This window comes from Mycteria americana, chromosome 24 (genome assembly GCF_035582795.1).
Source record: "Mycteria americana isolate JAX WOST 10 ecotype Jacksonville Zoo and Gardens chromosome 24, USCA_MyAme_1.0, whole genome shotgun sequence".
Taxonomy (NCBI): Eukaryota; Metazoa; Chordata; class Aves; order Ciconiiformes; family Ciconiidae; genus Mycteria; species Mycteria americana.
In genome coordinates this window covers 5,433,735-5,454,373 of record NC_134388.1, presented here as the reverse complement: position 1 = coordinate 5,454,373, position 20,639 = coordinate 5,433,735, and the positions used below count along the sequence as shown (strand labels likewise).

Here is a 20,639-nt window from a genome sequence, read left to right as displayed (position 1 = left end):
GCTGCCGTGGGTACCGCAGGGATGGGTGATGCTCTGCCGGGGCATCCCAGCCCCCATCCTGTCCCACCCCGCTGCGTGGGGCGAGGGGCTGGGTGCTGCCCACGCACCCCTGCCCCTCCTGCACCCCATCGCTGGGTCCCTCCCCGCCCCACCCACGGCCCCGCCGGGACGGGCTCAGCCCCTTCGCCCCCCGGTCCTGCCCTGGCCAGCCCAGCCCCAGGGCGCTGCCGTGCCTTTGGGGCTGCCGTGGGGCTGGGTGCCTGCCTGGCCCCGGTGCCATGGGGTGTCACGCGCACCCGCCGGTGGATGTGGCCGGGCCCAGCAGCCTCTGCTCGTTGTTTTTCCCCTTTGTGCTGCTCTAACCAGCTCGGCAAGGAGGGGAAGCTGGCGGCAAGGCAGGGAAGGGCATCCTGCCCAGCCCTGTCCCCGGGGCGAGTGTTGGGGACGAGGCCACCGGGGCTGGAGCCGGACCCCGGGGACCAGGGGCTCTCCTCCGCCCCGCAGTGATGCTTCGGAGGGGACGGTGCCCCCGCGGCAGCTTTGGCCCCGTGTCGGGGCTCTTCCCCGGGCTCGTCCCCAGGGTTCAGGGCAAGGGGACGAAATCCTCGTGAGACAAACCTGTCCAGGTGCCAGGCGAGACAAAGCAGTGCTTGTGCTGGGCAATGAGGAAGCCGGGCGAGCCGTGTGGCCAGGTGCCACGTACACCCATGTCCGGCGCCATCCTGCCCTCCCTGCGCTCCCCAGGGCCAGCAGCCGGCTCCCGCGCTTGCCCTGCTGCCCGCCGGGGTACGGGGTGTCGTGCCACCACTCGGGGTGGCCCGGGGTTAGCCGGTGTCGGGGCGTGCGGGAGGGAAGGGGTTATGGATGCGGCCCCCCACCGCTCCGTCCTCCCTGCCAAGGGTCCCTCCCCGACGCCCAGAACCTGCTTCCCGCCAGCACCCGCCCCGCAGGCTGGAGGAGCCCGAGGCACGGCCGGCCCCTCGCCGCGGCCACGCTTGCCCCGCCGCCACCTCAACGCCCGCCGAGGACGTCGCAGCAGCCTCCTCCAACCCGCCGGGCTCCCCGCGTCCCCAGGGACCCCCGGGCAGCCCCCCCCGGGCGCTGCCCCGCTCTCCTTCTCCCCGCTTCAGCGCTGGGTCCTGGCCGGTCTGCAGGCAGCCGCCTGCAAACGAGCTGCTTTTTTTCTGGGTAAAGGTTTAGCTTCGGTTTGTTTTGTTTCCTCGGCCGGAGATAAATTGGGCTCCGGCAGCGGCTCTGTCCCTCCCTGTTTGTGCTGGCCGGGGGGGATCGCTCCCTCCCGGCTGCGTCCTTCGAGTGCCGGCACTTCCCTGGAGCCACGGAGCCGGTGTCCGGTGTGCTCCGGAGCAGCCGCACCGGGCACTGCCGCTCTCCTCTCCCTGCGGGCTCCAAAGCGGGAGGTATTCGGGGCAATTTCCTTGCTGAGCTCGGGCCGTCCCTCTCGCAGCTTGGGCTTTGCCCTTTGCAGCCGAATGCTCGGCACAGACCTTCCCTGGGACGGGGACGGGACGGGACGGGACGGGACTGGACGGGACGGGACGGGACGGGACGGGACGGGACGCGATGGGACGGGACGGGACGGGACGGGACGGGGTGGGACGGGACGGGACGGGACGGGACGGGACGGGACGGGACACGATGGGACGGGACGGGACGGGACGGGACGGGACGGGGAGGCAGCCACGCTCTCCACTCCGTGCTCGGTCCTTTCTGCCGCACGTCCAAAGTCAGTCGATAATTGCACCGAGTTATTGCCCCGTCCGGTTTTGCCACCCACGGGTGCGCCGGTGCCGCCGTGCCCTGGCCTAGCCGTGTGCCGCCTCCCCGTGCCACGTCCCTGTCTGCCCGCAGGTGCCTGGCCGGGGGCTCCCCCCCTCCTGCAGCCGCCACGCTGGCCCCGGCGGGGAGCCTGGAGGTGTGGGTGCCGGAGAGGCTCGCCTTCGGCCTCTGGGACTACGCGGTCTTCGGGCTGATGCTGCTGATCTCCACCGGCATCGGGCTCTTCCACGGCCTCGCCAAAGGCGGCCAGAAGACCTCGGAGGATTTTTTCACGGGGGGACGACGGATGTCGGCGCTACCCGTGGGGCTCTCGCTCTCCGCCAGCTTCATGTCGGCCGTCCAGGTGCTGGGGGTGCCGGCGGAGGCGTACCGGTATGGAGCCAAATTCCTCTGGATGTGCCTGGGGCAGCTGCTCAACACGCTGCTCACCGCCCAGCTCTTCCTCCCCGTCTTCTACCGCCTGGGGCTCACCAGCACCTACGAGGTGGGCACAGGGGGACGCATCCCGCCCCGGAGCAGCTCCCGGGGTGCCGCGATGCCGGGACGGCCCTGACGCGCTCCCTTGTCCTTGTCCCCAGTACCTGGAGCGGCGGTTCAGCAGGAGCGTCCGGCTGTGCGGGACCCTGCAGTACGTGGTGGCCACGGTGCGTGTCCGCGGTGCGTGGGTGGGATGGGGACGGTGGGGACGCGGCACCCGGCGGGGGCTTGGCTCCGGCTGCGCCAGCACTGCCCTCAGCCCCCCGGGGAAGCGTCCTTGTTCCCGTGCTCGTGTTTTCCGTGGCTCAAAGCGAACAGCGCCCGGCGGGAGCCCTGTTTTGAATGAAAACCCCGGTGTTTTCCCAGCGCCTGCACGCCGGGCTTGGGCGGCACCGTCACGCTTCGGCCCCGGCCCCGCCGGCACAGCTGTCGCCTGCCCGGTCCCCGCGGTGCCGGCGGGACGGGGCGCTGACCCCCCCTCTTCCCGCAGATGCTGTACACGGGGATCGTCATCTACGCCCCCGCCCTGATCCTGAACCAAGGTGCGGTGGGGAGGTGGGGGCTGCTCCCCGTCGTGTCCCCGTCCCCGCAGCGGGGACATCTCAGCCCTGTCCCACCCCAGGCATCGCTCGCACCCTGGGGCTCTGCTCAGCACCTTCCTGTCTCCTTCAGTGACCGGTCTGGACATCTGGGCGTCCCTGCTCTCCACCGGCGTCATCTGCACCTTCTACACCACCATAGTGAGTGCGGGAGCGGGGCGTCCCGGGGGTCCCCGGGGGTCCCGGGGGTCCCCGGTGCTCACACGCGGCTCCATCTGGTGCAGGGCGGGATGAAGGCTGTCATCTGGACGGACGTCTTCCAGGTCTTCGTGATGCTCTCCGGTTTCATTGCCATCATCATCCGGGGGGTGTTGCTGGTGGGGGGGCCCGCCAGGGTGCTGGCCATCGCGGCCAAAGGCTCCAGGGTGAACTTCGTCGAGTGAGTCCCCCACCCCGCTGCGTGCCCACCCCGCTCCCCCCCGCCCCGGGGTGCTGGGGGGGCCGGTGCCGGCCCTGGCTCACTCGCCCGCCCCGGCGGCGTGCCGCTGTGCCCAGCTTCAATCCGGACCCACGGAGCCGGTACACGGTGTGGACCTTCCTGCTGGGTGGCACGCTGGTCTGGCTCTCCATGTACGGTGTCAACCAAGCCCAGGTCCAGCGCTACGTGGCCTGCAGGAGCGAGAGGGAGGCCAGGATGTGAGTCCACGGGGATGGGCTCGATCCCGCTCTTGCCTGGGATGGTGCACGGGGACGAGGGGCTGCCCGGGGCGGGGTGGGTGGCTGCACACCAGCCTGTGCCCCTCGGGGAGCCCAGTGCCTGCACCCCTGTCTGGTCTCTGCACCCTTGCACAGATCCTGCACCACTGCACAGACCCTGCACGAACCCTGCTCCCTTGCATGGCCCTTGCACCCCTGCGCAGACCCCGGGCCCCCGTATGGCCCCCACGCAGACTCTGCACCCCTGCATGGCCCCTGCACGCTTGTATGGACCCTGCACTCTTGCACGGACCTTGCACCCCTGCACGGACCCTGCACGGACCCTGCACCCTTGCACAGACCCTTGCATGGACCCTGCACTCTTGCACGGACCTTGCACCCCTGCATGGACCCTTGCACGGACCCTGCACCCTTGCACAGACCCTTGCACGGACCCTGCACTCTTGCACAGACCCTTGCACGGACCCTTGCACGGACCCTGCACCCTTGCACAGACCCTTGCATGGCCCTGCAGCCCCACATGGACCTTGCACCCCTGCACAGACCCCACACGGACCCTGCACTCTTGCATGGACCCTTGCACGGACCCTTGCACGGGCCCTGCACTCTTGCACGGACCCTTGCACGGACCCTTGCATGGACCCTGCACCCCTGTGCAGACCCTGCACGGACCCTGCACTCTTGCACGGACCCTTGCACGGACCCTTGCACGGACCCTGCACCCTTGCACAGGCCCTTGCACGCGCCCTGCAGCCCCGCATGGACCTTGCACCCCTGCACAGACCCCGCACGGAGCCCGCACCCTTGCACGGCTCTTGCACGCTTGCACGGCCCCTGCACCCTTGCACGGCCGCTGCGTCCCCGCTCAGCCGGCTGTGCTCCCGCCCTCTGCTTGCAGGGCGCTGCTGGTGAATCAAGTGGGGCTCTTCTGCATCGTCTCCAGCGCGGTGGCCTGTGGCCTTGTGATGTTTGCGCTGTACAAGGACTGCGATCCCCTCCTCGCCGGCTACATCTCGGCCCCGGATCAGGTACCGGCCCCCACCGGCTCTGCCCTCTCGAGCACCAAACTGAGGGCAGCGAGGCGGAAGGGCGAGAGGGTCGGAGGGGCCGGACCCCCGGGTGCCCGTCTGAGCCCCGCTGCGGGGGCTGGGGTCCCCCGGGGTCCTGCCCCCCGCGATGCAGCTGCCTCCCCCCGCAGTACATGCCCTACCTCGTCCTCGACATCTTCGAGACGTTCCCGGGGGTGCCGGGGCTGTTCCTGGCTTGCGCCTACAGCGGGACCCTCAGGTGAGGACAGGGCACCCCTCACCCCAAGGGGACCCCAAACCTCCCCGCGGAAAGGGGGCTTCGCCCCCCCACCCCGCAGGCTGCCGGCGTCGGGGCTGAGCGCTGCCGCCTGCCCCGCGCCCCAGCACGGCCTCCACCAGCATCAACGCCATGGCGGCCGTCACCGTCGAGGACCTCATCAAGCCCAGGCTGCCCACGCTGTCACCGCGGAGGCTGACCCTCATCTCCAAGGGGCTGTGTGAGCGGGGAGGGGGGCCGTGCCGTGCCGTGCCGTGCCGTGCCACGCCGCGCTGCACCGTGCCATCCCGTGCCACGCCGTGCCGTGCTACCCCATCCTGTGCTGCACGGCACTGTTTCGTGCCGTGCCACCGTGCACTGTGTGGTGCCGTGCTGTGCCGTGCCATGCTACCTCATCCTGTGCCGTGCCACGCTGTGCCGCGCTGCGCCGTGCCACGCTGTGCCATGCCGTGCCATGCTGTGCTGCACCACGCCATCCCATGCCACGCCGTGCCGTGCTACCCCATCTTGTGCTGCACGGCACTGTTTTGTGCCGTGCCACGGTGCACTGCGTGGTGCCGTGCTGTGCCGTGCCATGCTACCTCATCCCGTGCCGTGCTGTGCCGCGCTGCACCGTGCCGTGCCGTGCCGTGCCGCTGAGCCTTTCCCGTCTCCGCCGCAGCGCTCATCTACGGCACCTCGTGCATCACGGTGGCAGCTCTGGCCTCGCTGCTGGGCGGCGGCGTGCTGCAGGTGAGCCCCGGCGTGCAGGGCCAGATCCGGCACGCGGCTGAGCTCGCCCCGTGCCCCCCCGTCCTCGCCCACCGGCTCTGCCCGGCCGAGCGGGACCCGGCCACGGGCCGCCGGCTGCCGGAGAGCCCTTGAGCCGGCCGGGCCGCGGCAGCCAGGGGGGTCTGCGGCAGAGCCGGGCACCGTCCCCCTCCTCCTCCGCGCCCCCCGAGCCCCCGCGGCTGCCGAGCTGGGGCGGGGGGGCAGAGCTCTCCGTCCCCCTTCCAGGGCTCCTTCACCGTCATGGGGGTGATCAGCGGCCCGCTGCTGGGGGCCTTCGTCCTGGGCCTGCTCCTGCCGGCGTGCGGCACGGCCGTGAGTCCCGCGGGGAGGGGGGCTCGGGGGGGGGGGGGGCGGGGGGGGAGTCCCGCCGCATGCCGCTCCCCCGGGCTGTGCGGACCCCTCTCCTCTGCCGCAGGGCGTGCTGGGGGGGCTGGGCGCCGGCTTCGCCCTCTCCTTCTGGGTGGCCGTGGGGGGCACCCTGTACCCCCCCAGCGCCGCCACCGCGGGGGTGCTGCCCGCCTCCGGAGCCCTCTGCCCGCTCTACAACCGCACCGCCGGCGCCAACCGCACCGTGCTGCTGGGCCCCCTGCCCTGCTGCGAGGAGCCCCCGGCCCCGGCACGGTGAGGGGGGGCCCAGGCGGGGGGGGGGGGGGGGTGGCGCCTCGGGGGCGCGGGGGGCTCGCGGTGATGTCACGCTGCTGTCCTTGTTCCTTGTGACATCGCACCGCTTTCCCTGTTCACTGTGACGTCGCAGCACTTCCCTTGTTCCTTGTGACGTCACACCGCTTTCCATATTCCTTGTGATGTCACAGCACTTCCCTTGTTCCTTGTGACATCACACCGCTTTCCCTGTTCACTGTGATGTCACACCACTGTCCTTGTTCCTTGTGACGTCACAGCACTTCCCTTGTTCCTTGTGATGTCACACCGCTTTCCTTGTTCCTGGTGATGTCATAGCACTTCCCTTGTTCCTTGTGACATCACACCGCTTTCCCTGTTCCTTGTGACGTCACACTGCTTTCCCTGTTCACTGTGACGTCACACTACTGTCCTTGTTCCTGGTGATGTCATAGCACTTCCCTTGTTCCTTGTGACATCACACCGCTTTCCTTGTTCCTTGTGACGTCACACCACTTTCCCTGTTGACTGTGACGTCACACCGCTTTCCCTGTTCACTGTGACGTCACACTACTGTCCTTGTTCCTTGTGATGTCATAGCACTTCCCTTGTTCCTTGTGACGTCACACCGCTTTCCCTGTTGACTGTGACGTCACACCGCTGTCTCTGCTGGTCCCTCCCCCTCCCCCCGCAGGCCGGCCGTCGTGGGCGACTTCTACGCCATCTCCTACCTGTACTACGGGGCGCTGGGGACCCTCGCCACGGTGGCGGCCGGGGTCCTGCTCAGCTCCCTGCCAGGTGAGGCTGGGGCCAGGCGGGGACGCGACCCAGCGCCGGGGTGTCGTCGTCGTCCTGTCCCCCCCCCCCGCAGCCCCTCCCCATGGCACCCCCTTTCCGGCAGGGCTGACCAAGCGGCCGCGGCCGCCCCCGGGCGTGCTGTGGTGGGACATCGTGAAGCGGACGTCCCCGGTGTCCCCCGCGGGCGCCAGGACCCCCGGGGAAGAGCCCCTGGGCAGGGCCGAAGCCCCCCAGGTGCCGCCGGTGAGGCCGGATGGGGAGGGCGGCCCCTCGCAGGGCCCCCCCGAGCCCGGCACCGCCGACCTGCTGCTGCAGGAGACCCACGTGTAGGGCGCGGGGGGCACGGGGGGGTGCGGGGGGCCCGGCTGCGGCCGCGGGGGGACAGCGGGGGGGGGGGGGGTGCACGTCCCCGACCCAGAGTCCCCAATAAAGGAGGAGCTGTTCCCCAGGAGGAGCCTGTCTGGGGGGGTGGGGGGGGACAGGGGGGCTGGGCGGGGGGGGGGTCAAATGGGGGAGGGGGGACATGGGGGGGGGGAATGGGGGGCGGGCCCTGCCCCGATAAGCCCCACCCACCCAGGTGACAATGGGCCACGCCCTGCTAAGCCTCACCCAGGTGACAATGGGCCACGCCCTGTTAAGCCCAGCACCACCCAGATGACAATGGGGCCACGCCCTGCTAAGCCCCACCCATCAGGCGACGTCCCCGCCCTGCTAAGCCCCGCCCCACCTGTATAACAATAGGCCCTGCCCTGATAAGCCCCGCCCCACCCAGACAACAATGGGCCCCACCCTGGTAAATCCTCCAGGTGACAGTGGGCCCCGCCCAGTTAAGCCCCACCCCCAGAGAACAATGGACCACACCCTGCTAAGCCCCGCCCACCCAGGTGCGATTCCCCCGCCCACAGCCGCCGCAGGAGCCGCTCGGCAGCGCCGCCATCTTTGTGGCGGGCAGGGAGGCGGCGGGCAGACTGCGGGCTCTCCCCCGGCCTGCCCGCCGCGCTGCGGACGCTGCCGCGGGCGGGGGCTGCCGTCCGGCTCGCCGCTGCCGTCCGGCCTGCCGTTCTCCGCCGCTGCTGGGCCTGGCGCCGGGGGGGCCTGGGCGGAGCGGGCCGTGCCCTTAGCAAAGATGGCGGCGCCGGGATGCGCGCCCTGACGAGCCGCCGGCGCTGCTCGCCCCGACCCTCCTGCGGGAGCGACCGCGCGCGCCGGTGACGCGCAACGTGCGCGACGGCCGGAGCGGCGGGGACCGGGTAGGAGCGGGCCCGGGCGGCGGGTCCAAGGCCCCGGGGCCGGCCTGAGGGGAGGGGACGGGCCGGGGATGCGGAGGGGAGCCGGGAGCGAGGGGAAGGGCTGGGGGTGACGGGGTGGGGAGGCCTGGGGGGGATTCGAGGGTGGGGGAAGAGCTGGGGGGGGGCAGGCCGGGGCCCAGGGGGAGGGCAGGGGGCGGAGGACGGTGGGGGCTGGCGGAGGGCGAGGAGAGGGGCTGAGGGGAAGGGCAGGAGGGGAGAGGCCAGGGATTTGGGGAGGGGGAAAGCTGTCCCTTTCCTGAGCAAATGGGGAAGGGCAGCCCGGGGGGCTCTGTCGTGGGAGGGGAGGGCCGGGGAGGGAGGGCCCTGTAGGGCCCCCAAGGCGAGCTGGGCTGCTGGGGACGCTGGCACGGAGCAGGGGGCCGGCCTGGGCGGGTGACAGCCAGCCCTTGGGTCGGGCAGCTCGGGGCAGGCCGGCTCTGGGTGCGTGGCCGGGAGCGGAGCTGGGCCCTTTCGGCTGCAGGAGCAGCCCCTGGGGTGGGGGAGGCATCCCCCGCCCTCCCACGCGTTGTTGGGCTGTCCTGCAGCCTTGCCCCGGCGCCCAGCCCAGGTCGTGCTCTTCGAGAAGGGTCAGAGCACGTTTCGGAGAAGAGAAAGGATTTAATCCAGCCCAGGCTTTGCAAAGCTTGGGACTCGAGCAGCCAGCCCTAAACATCAGCCCTTCTCTGTTGTTTCTTGTTTAGCAAATAGTTATCTGCCATTAAAAGTAAAGATTTAAGATCTAGAACGTGGCGTCTGCATGGGCAGCGTGCTGAGGAGAAGGGCCTTTCTTAGTGCCCGGTTAGTTTTCTGGCTCCCGTTCCGCCTGGCTTTTAGGACTCTTCCTACCCTGACGACGTAGGGGAGATGAACGCGGCACATCTGCGTGGCCGTTTCCCAAGTTAAACGGGGCCACGGGGCTGCGTTTCTGTACAGATAGTCAGAGGGCGTGATACAGCGTTTGTGCTGCTTCATCCTGTTCTGCTGGCAGCAGTGAATTCCCCTCGGAGCCTGCCGGTGCAGAACGAAAGCACCCAGCTTCGTTTTGACTCAGCGGCAGGGAGTGTTTTGGCTTGCAGGGCACCGGTGCTTTTCACTCAATACCAGGAACCCAGCAGCCCAATTTGTCACGTCGTTGCAGCGCAATAAATAGGCGGGAGGGACTGTCCCCTGCTGAGGATCTGGGGCGGAGTGAGCAGAGTTCCTCCTGGGTGAGCTGGGAGATTGCTAGATCTTTTCTGCCCAGGATCTCGAAATGGTATGAGGCAATAAGAAAAAGGGGTTTTCGTGATGTGAGCTCCAGCTGTTCCTGCTTCCTGGGGTGACGGAGAACCCGAGATCCCGTCCAGGGCAAGGATCTGAACCTCTTTTCTTCTCCTCAGAGCACCTTGAGTGATGCCCAAGAAGTTCCAAGGTGAAAATACCAAGTCGGCTGCTGCCCGCGCGAGGAAAGCTGAGGCAAAGGCAGCAGCCGATGCCAAACGTCAGCAGGAGCTGGAAGATGCCTACTGGAAGGATGAAGACAAACACGTGATGAGGAAGGAACAAAGGAAGGTGAATGGCTAGTCAGGTAGAAGGGTGTCTTCTAGCTGGTCCTTTGCTAAGCCCGTGAGATCCAGGCTTGCTCAGAAAGGGTTCCTTCTCCTCCTCTGCCCCCAGCTGTAGCTGTCTCTCCACACATCGTCCTGTGCTTAGTTTTGGGCAGAAGAGCTGGAACTAGTGGCTTCTCTGGGAGCTAAAAGAAGCCGAGTGTGGGAGTAAGTGTAAGCTTTGATGTGTAATTCAGAAATCTGGTGGATCTTAGAGCTGGCTTCCCGAGGGAGGCAGTAAAAGCTTTATTGTCAGAATCATTTAAAATTGAATTAAGTAAAAGATCAGGAACTCTGCTGCAGGGCTTGATTTTTTTCACCAAGCAGTTCTTTAGCTTTTTTTTTTTTCTTTCTTTTCCTTTCTTAACTTTTCTTTGATTTTTTTTTTTTTTTTTTTTTTGTAGAAGGAAAAAGAAATCAGCAGGGTTAAGGGTTACAAAGCTTTTTTGTTTTTCCTCCCTAACTTGGTGTGTCACACATCAGGACATGTCTCTCTCAGAAGACTCTCTCTGGTTTGCTCTTACCAGCTTGCTCCGCCCCAGGTGCCCATTTGCCTCTGTGTTCAATAAACAGAGCACTTTACTGCTCGTTTCTGGGTTATTTGGTTCTTGACGTTGTCCTGCATCAGCGTTAGACAAATCTACCTTCTGATTTTGTGGATTTTTCTAGAAACAATAGGCGGTGATAACTTAGCTGCCTCTTCTGAAATGATTTATTTACCCTCGTGCTAACCAGACAGGGCTTCTATTGATGACATAAATGGGATTTGTGGGGTTACTGGGTTTGTGCTGCTCTGTGAATTCGCTGCTTACTGAACTTTGTGTGTCGGTACTCGAGCACGCTGGCCGGGCAGGCAGGAAGCCAGCGCGTCCCCGTGACCTTGATAGCTGCGTGCTGCGTACATCTGCGCGAGTTCACCCCTAATATGTGTCTTGATGTTTGGAATTAGGAGGCCTGTGTGCTGTTCCCCAACACAATCCTGTAATGCTGCCTAATTACTTCCTGGAACAAGGACTTATTATTGCTCTACTTAAGACTTGGCTAACAGTGACCTATTTGACTGGGCTCCCAAAACAGCCTCCTGCAGACAAGGGGCATGGGAGTCTGGAGAAGGGGAGCTGTGTTGTGAGCTGGAATTGCTAACTGGAAAACCAGGGTCCCTCCCGGAGCCTCGGACTGGGTTTTAGAGAAACCAGCAAGGCGGTTTCCACTCGGCGCCTCAGCCATCCCCTCTCCCCGCATCAGCATCGCCGTAGCCTCTAGGTCTGAATTTCACCTGAACGCTGCATTTCAGTGCGTTTGCTTCCCACGAGCCCCCCTGGGGAGCTGCAGCTCACAGCAGCAAAAGTCTCCGCTCACGTGGGGAGCTGCCCTGCCAGAAAGGCTCTGAGTCTAACTGTACCTGCACAGGGCTTCTTCCTGCTGCGGAGCCTCACGCAGATGCTACCACAGCCTAAGCAAAGGCTGGGGCTTTGTGTAGGTGAGCAAGTGGCCAACAGACAAGAATGAGTGGGTTGCTGGGGGAAAATAAATCAGCGAAAACCTTCCTCAGCTGCTTCTCCAGTGCCATCGGGCTGGAATATCCCCACGGAGAACGGAAGAAGCTGCCTGTGCCCCATCGCATCCCGGCAGGGAAGGGATGTGTGACTCAGACCGTAAATGACTTTCCATCCTCATCCTAGAGAGGACAGAAACCAAACCGTTCACAGGAGTCAAACTTCCCCGGAGAAGTAGCTGTTTCGCGGGTGGTGCTGGCATGGAAATAGCGCTGCCGACCTCGGCCATATGCTGCAGGAGGGACTCGCGTTGCTCTCGGCTACAGCACCCGGAGGAGGGGATGGCGGTGTGTGTAGGAGGATGCTCTCAGCACCTCGCAGTCAGCGCCGAGCAGCTCTTACAGCTCTTCCCCGGCTCTCCGGGCGATGGCAGTAACACATTGACGGCGCCGCGGCGCACCCGTGCAGCACCTCCGAATTCCTGCGTTGCCAGCAGGCAGGAGCGGCTGAAAGCCTTTGGGACGTGCCGAGACCAAACCCCACGCACTCCTTTTAATCCCTTTCCCCCCACAGTTGATCACCGGAGCCTCGGTGAAATAAGTGAGAGCGCAGAGCTCTGTTTTGGGGTTTGGTGGCTCTGCCTGGCAATCTGGTGGTCTCGCTGACGGGGCAGCGACGCACATCAGCGTTAATACTTGGGCACAGGGAAGCTTAATGTTCAAAACGCGGTGCCTGCTGTCATGAGATTCACTGTCACCAGACGACTGTCCTGTTGTTTGCTTTTGCTGCGTTTTGGGGTTTCTTTAAATGCCACCCCCCCCTGCTCTGAGAGCAGCCTTTGGAGCTGATCTCTGCTAACGGAGGATGACACTCGTTTGGTGGCTCTGTCATGCATAAAGGAACATCTGAGCTAATATCACCAGCCTGCGATGTGTGTATTCCTCCTCTGGCACTTCAGCACAAGTCACAGCTTGTTACCTTCCCTGGAGAGCTCTGGCTGGAAAGCACAAAATTTACATCCTTCTTGCTGGAAGACTCAGAGTTTTACCTGGGTAACTGCTTTTCTTTTAACATGCGGGTATCTTCATCCTTTCCATCCCTTCCCACCCTTCCTATGCAAGGTTAGACTGCAGCTCGGAGCATGGCACTCCTCATCAGCCCGGTCACAGTGTGGTTTTCTCTGTGCAGTTAGCTAAAGCGTGTCTGGTGGAACAGCCACGGATGTGTTTGTGTCCTGGGTGAAGCTGCGGGCAGGCTTGGAAGGGTGACAAACCGTTAATTCGGTTGGAGCGTTACGGGAAGAGAGGACCAGCGCGATACCTGTCAAGGACAGAGGTCTTGCAGTGGGAGTCAGACCTTCTTCTCTCTGGCGACCTTGGGTTTAGCCGCTTTGTGCCCTGTGGGTACGCGCAGGAAGATTTCGCTGGCTGGGACTGCTGCTGGAGCCAAGGTGTCTGCTGGAAGGACGCAGCCGAATTCCCAGTCTCCTTCCCAAACTCCTGCCGGGGCTGTCTGGCTGAGGGAGGACAAGCCCTTCTCCCCATTCAGGCCGTGTTTTGCCTGGGCTCTGTTTGCTGAGTGCCCCTATGCCAGGAAGGCAGCCCCTCCTTGCTGTTCAGCAGCGGCTCAAAGCCCCTTGGCACCTTTCTCTCTGCCCGGCGTGTCGTGGTGACGGCAGCACCGTCCTGCGGAGGTCTCTCCCGCGGCTTCGCTCGGTGCCCTCGGTGGCAATGGTAAAGGGAGGGCGTGCGGATGATGTGGGAGCGAGGAGACACTTTGTACTTGTGTACGAAGGGCCTGGGGAAAGATTCAAGTTAAATGCAGGGCGAGTACTCGTGCTAGAAGAGCGCAGATAGCGCACGAGGGAGCAGTGACTCTTTTGGTGCGAGTTTTACGCCTTTCTCATTCTCGTTAGCCTCGGTCACGGGCTGTGGGCTGGCAGGCTGGTGTACCGGCAGGTCCCAGCTGCAGTGGTATCGCAGACAGGCGAGTGGTGTCTTTCTCCCTGCCCCCCCCCACCCCGATTCAGTGCAGAATTACTCAGCCGTGAGCACCAGCTCTTATTCAGATAAAATGCGAGAGAGGTCAAATGACTGTTCTTCCCTCTTTGGAGGACATCTGCCTGGTACCGGCTACGCCATACTGAAATCTGATGGCTTGAATGAGCAATGCAGGAGACAGAGATGTAGCGGAGAGACACCTGATGACACCAGCCTGGGGCTCAGACCCCAGAACCAACTTCCTCAGGCTCCGGTATCCCTTTGATGCTTGTTTTGACTGCCGGTGGGCAATGGAAGGGGCATGTTTGATCCCATCTCAAATCTCCGGTGTACCTCAGATAGCCCAGTGAGCACTTAGACACGCTCCGGGCCGGTTATGCCCCGCTCGCTTTCCGACTGCGTCATTTTTTTGCATTGCTTTGCCCTTCTGCTTTGTGAGAAGCGGCGTGCTTCGCCAGCCTGGTGGCACGCTCTCCAGCCTTCCTCGGGGCCTCACGCTAAGAGGTTGATTGAGAGTGCTGCTGCTTCAATTGACCGCTTGCTCTCAAAGCTGTGTGCGTGGGACCTTGTTCTCCTTCTGTCTAGCAGGTGGGAAGCTGTTCTGAAAGCTAATGAATTGTTCCTTGCTCAGGCAGTTCTTTGCAAGGCTGGAAACCCGCATATTAACACACAAATCCTCGGGAACAGGAGTGTCCAGCTAAAGAAATCTCACACCCCGCTCCTCCCAGTGCCTTGCGAAGTGCAGCAATGTCGAGGGAGAAAATTATTCATTTCCTTTCCAGTTTTCTAATAGCTTTGCGGTATGTTTCACTTAGACAAATCCAAGCCTCTCTTTCATCAGGACGTTTTAAGCTGATTCATAAAGGATTCGTTTGGTTTGGCCCAACCTGAGAAAAGTCTTCAAAAATGACAGCTCCAGGCCCCTTGGGCTTCGGGATCGGCGAGCGGGCGGCTCAGAGCTGCTGCTTTTGAGCACCGCGGAAGTTGCAGAGCAGACCTGGATGTGACGGGCCGCTGAGGAAACCTGAGCGTGTAGATTTTGCAGGTCTTGTGACAAATTAGTAATGGTGCCAGCTTATTTACTTTCCGCAAATAGAAACTCAATTGTAAATGCCAGAGAGCAGGGAGTAGCTTACCCCAGCAGCTGGGGGAGAGGAGTAACTGGAGGTCCCCTGCAGCACGCAGCGCAGGAGGAAGGCTCTGCACCCCACTTGCGCCTCTGTTTCCCCTTCGCTAAGTGGATGTGTCCTCTTTGGAGAGTTTTGTTTGAAAGGAGCTAACGGCAGCAGAGCATTATCCTTGAATTTCTGCTCTGTCAGACGTGTCGTCATCCCGGCTGGGGCTGTGTGGTGTGAGACAGGTTGCTGAGCTAGCTGCCTGGTAGGACAGTTCCCTTTCTGTCATAAGCAGGGGTAAAAGATAATCTTTTCTAACTATAAATAACATTTCTGTTCTGAAATGTCTTGCTCCCTTCCCTTAGGTCATTAGAACTTGTGTATCCGCTCCTTATCTGTCTCCTGAATTATTCAAGCCGCAACCACGCCTGCAGCCATGCTGAGGTGCTCACTGTGCCGGAACCTTCTCTGGGTTACCTTGTTCAGTCACCCCTGAGCTTCAGAGACGGGACGAGCAGTCAGGGGACCGTTTCTTTCCACTAGCCCATGTTCTAGGCACGATACCAGTATCCTGAATACGCGGTGCTGCTTCTCTTGCATATGCTTTACATCTAATTAAATGGCTTACTCTCGCTGACTGCTGGACCTTCAGTGGTTTCTGTGGCCCTCCTTCTATTTTGGCACATGAATCTCTCCAGTTTTGGGGTTTCTCCTGAATTCTTCCTTAAAACTGCCTGATGCGTAAGCAGAGGCTGGTGGTCGAGCCGGAGATCCCATCTGGAGCTGGAGCTGTCCTGCGCTGTGCTGAGTGAGGGTGGGCTAAGCCCCTGCAGCTGCTCTTGCTCGCGTATATCCCCGTGAATAAATTTTGAGGGGGGTAAGACAGTCTTCCCCCTCCTCTCGTGACACCCTTCCTGTTCTAGGAGTGGCCAAAATCCCTCCTAATCTGGGAGACCGAGTACATTTGTTTACTCAACCTTTACTAGAAGAGGGAGAGGCCTGACAGGAAAGCAGCGGGCAGGGAAAGCCGGTGTCTTAAATAAATGAGTTTGCACTTTGAAATCATGCACGGTCCAGTTGCCGGGGCATTGTGTCTCAAGGCACTGGCACTAAGCGCTTAATGACCAAGAATTTGAAGACTGCCAGTTGTAATAAAGGCTTCATCCCTCTAATGGCTTTTTTCCCATCCTTGGCCCCAGCTACTCAGAGTGGAGCTAGGCGAGGCTTTCCTTTCCTTCCCTTCCTTTCCCTTCCCTTCCCAGCCGGGTTGAAAGGCCTGGTCCTTGCCGCACTTGACGGAAGCAGCAGCAGCCCGAGGGCGTGTTTTGATTCAGTATTTGTGGGCTTTGATTCTGTGTTTTGATGGGTTTTTCTTTAAACTCTTGAGCCGTGGAGCGACTTACGTTTTTCTTCTGTTTAATAGAGTCTCAAACCCCAGCCTTGCTTACCATCTCCGAAGCGGGCCCTACCCCAGCGCGCGTAATTCCGCTCCTATTCCTTAAACACCGATGAAGACAGCAGGTTGCGTTACTGCTGGGGTGGTTTTGCTGTGCAGCTGCCTTTGAGTAAACCCGTTCCGTTAACGCTTGATCACTTCGTTGTGCCATCCCTGTGAATAATGGATGAGAGCCATAATTAAGCGTCCATGTAACGAACCTAAATACGAAGTGCTTTGCAGCATGTGACGCTGCCCTAGACAGAGGTCTTCACTTGTTTCTTTCTTTTTGCCAGACCTTTCAGGCTTTGGGAGAGGAGGAAAAAAAAACAAAACCAAACTCGAAGCCAAAGTGCTGCAAGCCCCTAAGGGCCTGTTGCCTGGTCTTGTCACGCTCTTCCCTGGGCCTTGGAGGGCAAAGTGGCTCTTAAACTCCTTGTGAAGCACTTTAAAATTACCGCAAGAGCTGCATTGCTTGTTGGATTCGGGCTAACCGCCTGCCCTGGCTCTTAGGAAGAGCGTGCGCCAGACCTGAGGACAAATTCAGCCTCTTGACTGGCTTGTCTCAAACAACTGCTGAACCTTCAACCTCCGACCACTTATTAAAATTAAAGTGGAAAACTTAATCTGATTGTCAGCAGTCCTGGCTGGTACCTCCTGCTCCTTCTTGACAGCGGGGTTGTGTTTCGCAGTACTGACATCACGGGAAGCCAGCGCGTGGTTGCAGACAGGGCAGGGACAGGGGAATTATTATTCTGAAGGGCCAGGCCAGGCTCTTGCTGTCTCGCTGGAGGTCGGGGGGAGAACCAGCCGACGTCCCTTCCGATCAGGTGAGGTCGGTGCTGCGTTAGCTACAGAAGTGAGGTGCCTGTTCCTGTTCAAGCGGGGTTCCCTGCTCCTGTAAGGGGTAGTTTGATCCCTCTGCCTTATGAAGGCGTAAGGGTGGAGGTGACCTGGTCCTTTCTCCCTTCCAGGAAGAGAGGGAGAAGCGGCGGCTGGAACAGCTGGAGCGCAAGAAGGAGCTGCAGCGCCTGCTGGAGGAGGAAGACTCGAAGCTGAAAGGGAAGTCGCCCAAGCAGGTCACTCCAGGCAAAGTCACCAGGGCCCAGATTGAGGAGACGATCAGAAAAGACCAGCAGCAGAAGGAGAATGCAGATACAGGTTTGGTGGTACCATAGAAAGGCCCTGACAGCCGCAGGGGCTGGGGAGCGGGAAGGGGGACTGTTCCTTTTTCACCTATTGTCGCTGAAGGACAAGTTGTTTGGAAAGCAAGAGCTGCCCGCAGCTATTGTGCGCTGCATGCTTTGCTGTGTCTGTGTCTAACACCCAAAGGGGGGAAAAAGAAACCTCCTGTCACCTTGAGGTGGAGAAACAGAGCTGCAGAGCAGGCTCTCTTCTCTTCCAGGACTGGGACTGCACTCTGAAATTGCTGAGAAAACTCAGCCAGAGTGCTTTGGAAAACCCTCTTCTGAGGCTTTTGCACAGGCTGGATTTGACATTAATGTTTCTCCCTTTCACCTCTCCCTGTGCAGTGGAGAAGGAGAAGACTCACTTGGAGGTCCCCTTGGAAGAGAACATCAACAGGAGGGTACTGGAGGAAGGATCGGTGGAGGCCAGGACGATCGAAGATGCCATTGCTGTCCTCAGGTACGCGGCCATATCATAGCGGTACTCTCCTTTGAAGGTGTCGCTTTCCTTACAAGAAATTCTTGCAGCCTCTCCCTCCCCCAGAACTGGCTTCTTTTTATGCTTCGGCTGTGACTTTCTCTCTCGACAGCAAGAACAGGACACATCCCCTGCCCTGTTGTTCTATGGAGAGTATTTGAAGTGGGTAGGGGAAGTATCACAGGGTTTTCTGCTTTATCACCCAAGTTATTCTGTATGCACTTGGTCGCACTGACAGGGGATCAGAGCGGGGCGAGTGGCTGGTGCCTGCAGGGAGGTGTCTCTGATGAATGTCTCTCTCTGAATTCTCTCCCGGCAGCGTTGCCAATGATCTGGACCGGCACCCCGAGCGCCGGATGAAAGCTGCCTTCACAGCTTTTGAAGAGGTCAATCTGCCACGCCTGAAGCAAGAGAACCCCAATATGCGCCTGTCCCAGCTCAAGCAGCTCCTCAAGAAGGAGTGGATGAAGTCTCCGGAAAACCCCATGAACCAGAGGCACAAAGCTTACAACAGCCAAAAGTAGAACTAGAGCTGATCATCCCCCACGGACAGTGGGCTGGAACCACAGGGCTCTGCTCAGATGAAAACAGGAGACACAAGGAACCTCCTCTCCTTTTGTTTCCCTTCCCTGCCCCCACTTTCTGTCTTTCTCTGTTCTTGGATTTAAGATAAGCAGGAGGCCACGGCTCACCTTGGGACCCTGCAGCGTCCCGCTGTCTTCACTGACAGCCCGTGTCCCCGACGTGCTCACCCCTCCACAGGCAGCTGGTGCAGAGCGACCTGGACAGACTAACACTACCTTCATGCTTCCAAATTCGGTTGTTGTCTTACAAAAAAAGCTACTAACTCGCTTCCAGACCTTCAGCGCGGGCAGCGCTTGCGAGGTGCAACGCCTGCCGAGGTAGGGACCCCCCCCCACGCTGGCTAGCACCGTGCATTAACCTGCTCACAGCCTGAACCTGAGCCAAACCGCATTCATCCCTGCCTCTGCCGTGGCTGCGCCACACCCTCGTGCTCTGCAGGGTGAAGTTTTGCAACCGTCACAAGGAAGGCACCTGCCCTCTGTTGCTCATGTCATCCTCGGTGCTGGGATGTCCCCGAAGAGATCGAAGACTGGGATCGCTGTTGGCCCTGCCTGCTGCCGGCCACCTCTCTCCTCTTGATCTCGACTGGCGGTGCGTTAGATGGGGAGGAGGAACCACGACGGGAGCAGAAGCTCTGTCAGCGCGGTGTTACAGGGAAAAGAGAAAATAACCTTCCGTCTTCAGAGGGGAATGGGAGAAATAACACAGCACAGTGCGGTTTCTGCCTTGTCTGCACAGGACACTGGTGCCAGACTTCTCTGTGACTTTCCTGGTGGCCTTGCCCAGAGCCTCACGCACTGCTGGTGGGACAGGAGGGTTCCCGGAGGTGCTGCAACCCCGCACTACCCAAGAACTGCCCCAAGAAGGGAAGCTGCTGCTTTTCCCATCGCTTCTTCCCCCGCCTGCCCCCAGGCTCAGGCAAGAAAGTGCCCTGTGGGCCTGTGGAAGGGGATGTGAGACTGTCAGCTCAGCAGCTTCCCCCGCCGCTGGACCGAGGGCACTAACCTGGCTGTGCTGCCTCTGCTCCCCTTCGGCCGGAGCCCCGTGGTCTCTCCGCTGGCCCAGGCAAAAAGAAATCGGTGAGGTCCCTTGGGAGGGCCGGGGCAGGGCTGGAGAGGCTTAGCCCCGGAGCCACGGCAGAGTCCTGCCCCTCGCCTTGAGCAGGCACTGGGTTTTCCTCTCTTCCCTCTCCCCTTTCACGTCTCTTCTGGTCTCTTTTGGGTGTGAAATCCTTTCCGAAGGTCTAAACCCTTGACCGGGCAGCAGCTCCATTGCCCTTGGTGCTTACCTATGCGTTTAACCGGGCCTGCCGAACCGAGACTAACTCGGGGCTGGCTTGGCATCCCGCTGGGCTTTCTTCTGATGTTACTAAACCAAGAGGGTTCATCCCCAGCCAGGTAACGGGCAGCGTGTGGCCTCTTCCCCCGCGGAGGATGGCCTGCCGGCAGGCAGGGAGGGTTACAGGAGTCCTCGAGGCCGCAGAGGCATTTGCACTTTGGTGGTGAAGGGGTTTGAGGAGGCGATGCTCGAGCTGAAGCTGAGAGCCTGCGGCCATTTCGGGGCTCTCCCCAGCCCTCTCTGCACCCTGCTTGCAGAACCAGGCTGAAGGAGCTGGGCTGGCCCCTGCCACCGTTCCCCCCCCACACCCCCCCCCTGCTCACGCAAGCCCAGCCGGTAAAGACAGGGAGGAATGCACCCCGTGTCTCCCCTTCCCCTGAGAAGTTTGTTGTGTTTGAACCCAATTAAAAAAAATTTAAAAACCCAGAACCTTGTTAACTTATCGAAGGAATAAAGGCCTGGGGTGGAGAGCGCTCTTTTCCTGGCTTGCTCGGGGAGGGGGGGCTCTTTCCTCCCCTGAAACGGCTGCTAAAAATCCTGCTGGAGTTTGTGTTACGGTTCCTGCATGGATTGGGGATATCTTGGGGGGGGGGGGGGGGGGCAACGACACCCCCTCCATGCCTTCCCCCCCACCCCAGCAGGTTGGGGGGGGTGTGTGGCTCAACCGCAGCGGTGGAGGAGGCTGCAGGCAGCTGCCCTGCCCTTGCCTGCGACTGACGCGCTGGTAAAACCCACCGCCGCTGCCTCTCCTGCCTGCACCCTGCCTGCCCCTCCTTGATGCTGAAATAAGGAGCCCACGTGAGTGTTCCCCTTGTCCCCTGAGCCCCCCCCCCCCCCCCCCCCCCCCCCCCAATCACAGGGCTCTCCCCACATCCCTGGGGGCCGGGGGTACCCCCCCCTCCCTGCCCTCACCCGCTCCCCCCATGGCGCAGAGGCCTTCGGCTCCTGCACAGCTCTGGCTTTGTGCAGCGGAGCCCACCCTCCTCCTCCTCCTCCTCCTCCTCCTCTTCGCTGCTGCAGCGAGCGTGGGCACTGCGGCAGTGCCGTGGTGTGTTCCCCCCACCGGGGGGGGGATATTTTGGCAGGGGGAGGACGAGGGGGGGGCCAA

General features: G+C 61.7%; 2 protein-coding genes across 3 annotated transcripts; both read left to right on the top strand.

Annotated features, from left to right (window-relative positions):
• Positions 1–1,939: 1,939 nt before the first annotated feature.
• Positions 1,940–7,352, top strand: SLC5A5 (solute carrier family 5 member 5). Its single transcript, XM_075524065.1, has 14 exons — positions 1,940–2,281; positions 2,376–2,441; positions 2,765–2,816; positions 2,947–3,014; positions 3,098–3,252; positions 3,369–3,509; positions 4,429–4,558; positions 4,729–4,817; positions 4,943–5,055; positions 5,497–5,567; positions 5,832–5,939; positions 6,022–6,227; positions 6,919–7,022; positions 7,126–7,352. The coding sequence occupies exons 1-14, from the start codon at positions 1,991–1,993 to the stop codon at positions 7,350–7,352; spliced, it is 1,821 nt and encodes a 606-aa protein (XP_075380180.1). The 5' UTR covers positions 1,940–1,990.
• A 623-nt stretch (positions 7,353–7,975) lies between these two features.
• On the top strand, positions 7,976–19,999 carry CCDC124 (coiled-coil domain containing 124). 2 transcript variants are annotated; one of them, XM_075524031.1, is made up of 5 exons: positions 7,976–8,272; positions 9,691–9,862; positions 16,918–17,104; positions 17,476–17,590; positions 17,928–19,999. In XM_075524031.1, exons 2-5 carry the CDS (start codon positions 9,704–9,706, stop codon positions 18,130–18,132), a joined length of 666 nt encoding a protein of 221 aa, XP_075380146.1. In that variant the 5' UTR covers positions 7,976–8,272; positions 9,691–9,703; the 3' UTR covers positions 18,133–19,999. The 2 variants fall into 2 exon arrangements, with proteins under 2 accessions (XP_075380146.1, XP_075380147.1); XM_075524032.1 differs by lacking the exon at positions 7,976–8,272 and adding an exon at positions 8,745–9,566.
• Positions 20,000–20,639: the final 640 nt, after the last annotated feature.